This window comes from Nipponia nippon, unplaced genomic scaffold (genome assembly GCF_047370975.1).
Source record: "Nipponia nippon isolate SJK-2023a ecotype South Korea unplaced genomic scaffold, ASM4737097v1 scaffold_25, whole genome shotgun sequence".
Taxonomy (NCBI): domain Eukaryota; kingdom Metazoa; phylum Chordata; class Aves; order Pelecaniformes; family Threskiornithidae; genus Nipponia; species Nipponia nippon.
The window spans coordinates 2,768,912-2,775,416 of record NW_028262342.1 but is presented as its reverse complement, the minus strand read 5'-3'; the positions used below and the strand labels follow the sequence as shown (position 1 = coordinate 2,775,416).

Sequence of the window (6,505 nt, the reverse complement as noted above, 5' to 3'; positions counted from 1 at the left end):
CCAGCGCTGAGCACAGCATTCGAGGGGCGGCCTCACCAGTGCCCAGCACAGGGGCACCATCACCTCCCTGGCCCTGCTGGCCACACTATTCCTGATACAAGCCAGGGTGCCACTGGCCCTCTTGGCCACCTGGGCACACTGCTGGCTCATGTTCAGCGGCTGTCGACCAGCACCCCCAGGCCCTTTCCCGCCGGGCAGCTCCCAGCCGCTCCTCCCCACGCCTGCAGCGGTGCCTGGGGTTGCTGTGCCCCCAGTGCAGGACCCGGCCCTGAGCCTTGCTGCCCCTCACCCAGTGGCCTGGGCCCATCGCCCCAGCCTGGCCAGGGCCCTCTGCAGAGCCTCCCTGCCCCCCAGCAGATCAACGCTCCCACCCAGCGTGGTGTCACCTGCAAACTGACTGAGGGTGCCCTCGATCCCCTCTCCTGTAGGAGAGTCGAGGAGAGCCGCGCTGCCCCGCCTGCACCCGCCCGTACCCCGAGGCAGACGAGGCAAGATTGCCGCGACACAGTGGCTTTACCGGCACGGCCCCCCTGCTCCCGGCCGGGCACGGCCCTCGGGGTACGCTGCAGAGCGCTGACGGCAGCCCAGCGGGCGGAGGAGGGCACAGAGCTGCTGCCAGCACCTTGCTCGCTCGGCTGCCAGGTAATGGCAGCTCTGCCAGGAGTAGGCAAGCTGTGTGCTCTCGGGAGGGCTGCTCCCTGTGGCTGAAACCTCGATACAGGAAGGGAGACAAGCATTGGCCTCAGTTAAATCCACCCCAAGTTCAAGTAACAGAGGGAGACACTTCACATGTGGATTTCAAACACAGGCAAGAGTAGAATTTTCAGTCCTGACGCTTGAGTCCAGTTTTCAACATGAGCTGAGCAAGTTCTTCAGAAAATGCCCAGCAGCCCCTAAGAATTGTATACAATCGGACATTTACAGTCACAGATCCCATACTTACAGATCCAGAACAGGACAGTAGCAAATGGAACATATTTAAACTTCCCCTGCTAATTATGGCCCACTACTAATTAATAATAAACTCACTCATTAGTCAAAGCAACTGCTATTTAGTTTCCAGTTTTTCAGGCTGCACAACTAGGCAATTAGAAGAACGTTAACCTACACTAAGACAATGTAGGTAAAAATGCATCGTCACAGGCATTTCAGATGATGTTCATTTAAAAGAGAGAAAATGCAACATTTTTGGTCATTGTAATATTTCATTCAGGCAAGGTAAAACTTAGAGGGGTGTGAAAGGCTTGGGTACACGCAGAACAGACGGAGTTATCCCCAGGATTCACAAAACAGAATACGCTTGAGAAAATACTGCCCACTGGGTTTTTTTATTCCCTCTTAAACAATTCCTAATAGAAACGGATTGTATACAAGAATACTCCTGTACAGAAATCCCTTGTATCTACCAAACAATCTTGCTGGATATTCCAAATGGTTGCAAGAAAACGTCTCTTAATAAGCACAGGAACGGAAATCACCTTCTGCATCTATTAAAATTCTCACTTGGGAAAAAGTGGCATAAAAATTTAAACTAATATTGGAAATGAGATGTTTATTGTTCTTGGAGGATTATTCTTTGATCACAGGTACGAAAGACAGAAATCTTCATATAAAAATGTCATTAAAATATCACAATATTGATAAATTCCTACAACACCGCAACTCTAATTTCACTCAATATAGGATTCTGCAATAACTATGTAACATCTGTCACTAGACTTACCTGCGATGTAACGTTAAAAACATGTCTATGCGGTTGGTTTTGGTTTAGTTCTGAGGCAGACCTCAGCTCACTCTTCCTGAAGTCCAAAGTGGTGGGAGGCCAAAGAGCTTTGATCTGAAAGCGCTGTGTTCTGTGCGGGGTTTGCGTGCACCGCCTTCAGATCAGAGCTAGCCAGTATCCACATACCTTGGAGCATTGGTAAAGCCGGGAACAGGTCTACCCGTAAAAAAAAATTAGTCAGATACGCAACGTCCTTCAAAAATGCACAGGTGTCAGAAAGCGTCACCCACTCTGATTTTCACCCCTAAATCAAGGTAAAGTATGCTCCTTATATGAGTCGCTACTTAAAGTGCTCTGTTGGCTATCTGCTGTTCTCTTGATCTGCTTCTGAGCAGTTGTCCAAGTAACAATGTTAACCCAGGCAAACACTGAGTGTTAGCTCTTCAAAGCACAACAAAAGCTCTGCGTGCCTGCTTTGCACAGGCAGAGCAAAATGTGTACCTACCATTTACAATGTAGTTTTTGAATAATCTCATTCCTTCTATCAAATAAAAAAAATCACAACCCGTATTATGTTCTCTAGCTACTGACAAGGTGGATTTAAGTGCCATCTGCACAGTTGGAATTATTACCTAAAGCTCATAAAAATAACACACGAGAGAGGAAATAAACAATCACAAGGGAGTACACATCATAAATACTTCATTGTTAAGCATCTGTATGCTGCAATTACTAAGACGGCGCAGCAATGCAAGCCTTTGCCATCAAGAGTATGTAATTTCAGAAAAATGCAGAGAAAACAGCCCACACATTTTGAAAGATAAAACAAACATACAAGGAAACACCTGAAAGAACAAATCAAAACCCATCCTTGTAGGGTAGTTTCATAATAGTCTCTGAAGTCAAGATTTGGAGATAAGGTTATTTTGTGACCTAAGCTTCACAGTCAGGCAGATCTTCTCTCCCCACCTCAAAAGATTCTTTGCTGATTGACAATAGTTCACGCAGCTCTTTGTTTTCAAGCTGCAAAATCAATATTTTTGCTGAAATAGAAATGAGCTAATTCACAATTAAAGGACGATAATCTTTAAATAGCCCCACTCCTTCACAGCTAAAGAAAACACTCATTTTGTAACGTAAGCATTAATACAGTGCTAGCAAGAAGAGAACCACATCATTTAAAGCTTATCTTTTGCCCCGGCTTCATATATGTAATACAAACATCAAGAACTTGAAAATAAACAGATCATGTTCCGCATTTCCTGATCCCACCCCCAAATTTTTGATTGTTAGAAATCGTTGACACATACAAATGTAGAAAGTCCAGACTAAGTCTAGAGACTCCCAAAGCTTGATCTATCCTTAGCAATTGTAGCTGTTCTTACCTCCAACTGAGCTAGTTTCTCCTGAACTTTAAAGAACTGATCATCATCGACTTGAATAGCTTTTCTCATCACCTCTCCCATCTCACATATTCTGTCTATTTGACTTTCAATTTCCTGAAAGACATAAAAGTAGTATAGTCAATATGTTCAGGCAAAAGCAGCAGTAATACTTTATCCCTTCTAAATCAATTACTTTCATTATCTTGATTTTGGATTATTTTCCTCTTTTGAATGTTAACCCTTTCCTCCCCAGCACCTGCAATCCTTTCTAACTTGTATAATATTTACAGATGAAAACATGGACCTGATTGTCCATGATCATGAGTCATCAATGAAAACAGTGAACAGAATTACATCAGTCAGCAAGACAAGGCACCCTTACTTACTAAGACGGAAATAATTTCAAGTGTGACAAGGACCGAGACAACAGATTCAGGTTCATGTGAATATGATTAGTATGCAGCAAATTTCATACTGCTTTATTAGAAAAGCCTGATTATGAATTTGTAAGAACACCAAATATAAAAGCAAACGAGATTTCAAGACTAAGTAACAGTGTGAAGTAAACAGCCTCATCTCAGAAGGAAGCCAAGCAAGGAAACTAAAATAAATAAGAGCACAGCTTCCTGAGGCAGTTTTTACAGTCGGTCTAGATACAGCTCTAATCCTTTGAAAGATGCATTTTGTTGAAGCTCAGAAACGCACATATAATGAACACTGAAAAATTCCAACATGTAATGTAGCAACAGTTCCTGTTTGAAGAGCGTTCCATTTCAAAATACAGTATTTAGGGAGGAACTCAAATGTGCAAACACAAAAATGTCAGTAATGGGCAACAAGTAGCAAGACAAGAATCTGGAAGCTTTTGAAGCATTTTAACATAACGTAAAAATATAAGCACTTTGGGGAACATCAGATAATGTTATAGGGTTGAGTTTCTTTTCTCTAAGTGTCAGTAGTTATTCTACTGCCTCTGGAAGATAAACGTATCACCAGCGCAGAGAATTCAGTTTTGAATTCCATTGTTCAGAAAATATGTAAACAAATTAGAGCATCTAGAAGAGAGCTGGAGTAACAATAAAAAATTAGATAACTTAATCTGGGACGAAAGAATGGCGTTTTTTTCTAAACAGAAAGATGGTTAGAATAAGAATATAGGTTTTTAAAAGATATTAAAAGGTTGTTACTATTCTCCAAGTGGTGGGCAGGAAAAAACTCATGGACTTAATCGGAAGTACAGAAGATTTTGCCTAGATATTGAGATAGTCTAGGTACATTCCATCAAAGGTTCCTCTGGAGTCTCTTCAGCTTTGCATTTCCATGCCATTAAAAAGGAGCAAAAGCAGTGCCAGAGAATAATGTTAGAAGTTTTGTTCAAATGTTCAGTCTCAATAAACAGAGCAGTTAAACCCAAGCAAGCACTGGAAGCAAGACATTGCTACACTACTTAACTTCAGATGACTTAAGCAACACAAAACAGAGAACTAATGAGTTGCTACATCAGTGCAGAGAGGTATGTGCAAAGAGTTAGGCTGGCTCCAATTCCAATTAAAAAACCACAAGACACGAGACGTCACTAGGTTGAATCAGCTTGCTGTTCTCTAATCACATCAAAATGCGTTTTAACAACCTAACTTAATTCATAAGCCTTAATGTTATTATATTGTTATTAGACACCTAAACGTAAAACAGGCAGCAGTTATCAGTAGCCACACCTTAGAGTTCTGAAGTCACTGCACCCAACATGGACAAAGGGACACTGTTAGGCCATGGCACAGAGTATCCGAATTTAAAAGCATTTGGGAGCAATGATTTCTTAATTAAACATACAGCAGCTCACAAGAGATTTAGGACGTTCTTCTCCCTTTGTTACAGTTACTGAACAGGAACAATAACAACTGTGATGGCTTGGATTTTACTGTAGAGAATCATGTGCATTAAGCTTAACCTAGGGAATTTACCACCTAGTGCATAAAGAACAAGCCTTCATCTGGGCCATGAAAGGGATATACTTTTCAGGGTCATCTGTGATACCTGCTACAACCTGTGTGCTGTAAAAGGAATAGAGAAAAAAGTACCAGCAAAGAGAGACAAGAGTTTCAGAAAATGTATTTTGGAGCACAGACCTTCCATGATTGGAAACACAGGTTGTATGAAAGCAAGCAAGAGACAGGGAAGAAGGGTCTTGAGCCCTCTTCTGTCCCCATCCCATCTTACCAAGGAATTAGCCTGATGAACTTTCAAGACTGGTTCTGCATCTTCACCTTTTCTCCCTTGCAAAAGCTGTAACATCTGCTTTCTGTATTTGCTCATGATAAGCTCTAACGCATCTTGGTGCTCCTCCAGCGAGATCCACAGCTCTGCAAAATACAGTATGTCACTGCCACAAGCTACAAGCACTTTTTCACAGCAGTGGCAGCAGACGCCCAGGGGTACTCGGTACCGGCTGCTCGCTTGATTCGAGCCACCCCTCGACAGCGCGGTCCTGGGACCCCGGCCCGGGGCAGCTGGCTGCCCGCACCCCTCGGTTAGCCAAGAAGCCACCCCGAGGCCGGCAGCCACCGAGGCGGCCAGCGAGGCTGACAGGAGGCAGAAGAGCTGCTCTCCCGGGTCCCATGGAGAAGCCCCCTCCCGCCGGGGCCACGGAGGGCGCAGGCACCCCCTGCACAGCACCCCCGATCCCCCCCCCCCCCCGGCCCGCGGGGTCCCCCCGCAGCCCTCCCCCGCCCCGGCCGGCGGCTCACCCCTGTTCTCCTGCTGCAGGTCGCGGATCTGCGTGTTCTCCTGGGGCAGCAGCACATGCGGCCGCAGCCGAGGCGGCTCGGCCCGCTCCGCCGCGGCGCCCCGGCCCTGCGGAGACACGGCTGTCGGTCCGGCCGCCCCGCCGCCCGCCCTCCCGCCCGCTCGCCGCGCCCGCTCTCACCTTCTCGGCCCACGCCGCGCCCGCCTCTCTCATGGCGGCCACCCGCTGGTGCAGGACGGCCGACTGGTCGATGAGCGACTCGGCTGCCGTGTCGTGCTCCTTCAGCCGCTCCAGCAGCGTCTTCGCGTCCGTAAGGATCTTCTCGATGGTGCAGCTCATGGCGGGCGCCGAGGCGAGCAGCGCTCCTCACCGCCGCCGCGGGCCCATGCCCGGCGGCGCAGCCCCTCGCCGCCGCCACCGGGCGCGGGCAGACGCCGCCGCCGCCGCGCGTGCGCAGGCGCGGGCCGGAGCGCGAGCGCCGCTCGGATGGCGCGCGGGGGCCAAGCGCCGCCTGAGCCACGGCCGCCAGAGGGCGCCCTCGCCGGAGAGAGCGCGGGAGAGAGCGCCCCCTGGCGGCGGGGGGGGGGGGGCGCGCCCCCGGCAGGCGGCGGCGGCGCCGTTTCACCGGGAAAATTCAAAGCCCTGGTGCTTTTG

General features: G+C 47.6%; 1 protein-coding gene across 3 annotated transcripts; it reads right to left on the bottom strand.

The window, feature by feature from the left end:
* Positions 1-1,309: 1,309 nt before the first annotated feature.
* SIKE1 (suppressor of IKBKE 1) lies at positions 1,310-6,305 on the bottom strand. 3 transcript variants are annotated; one of them, XM_087762318.1, is made up of 5 exons: positions 6,032-6,305; positions 5,853-5,958; positions 5,326-5,468; positions 3,109-3,222; positions 1,310-2,782 (listed from the first exon to the last, which is right to left on the bottom strand). In XM_087762318.1, the coding sequence occupies exons 1-5, from the start codon at positions 6,188-6,190 to the stop codon at positions 2,657-2,659; spliced, it is 648 nt and encodes a 215-aa protein (XP_087618444.1). In that variant the 5' UTR covers positions 6,191-6,305; the 3' UTR covers positions 1,310-2,656. The 3 variants fall into 3 exon arrangements, with proteins under 3 accessions (XP_087618444.1, XP_087618443.1, XP_087618442.1); XM_087762317.1 differs by having other exon boundaries at positions 1,310-2,766; XM_087762316.1 differs by having other exon boundaries at positions 1,310-2,746.
* Positions 6,306-6,505: the final 200 nt, after the last annotated feature.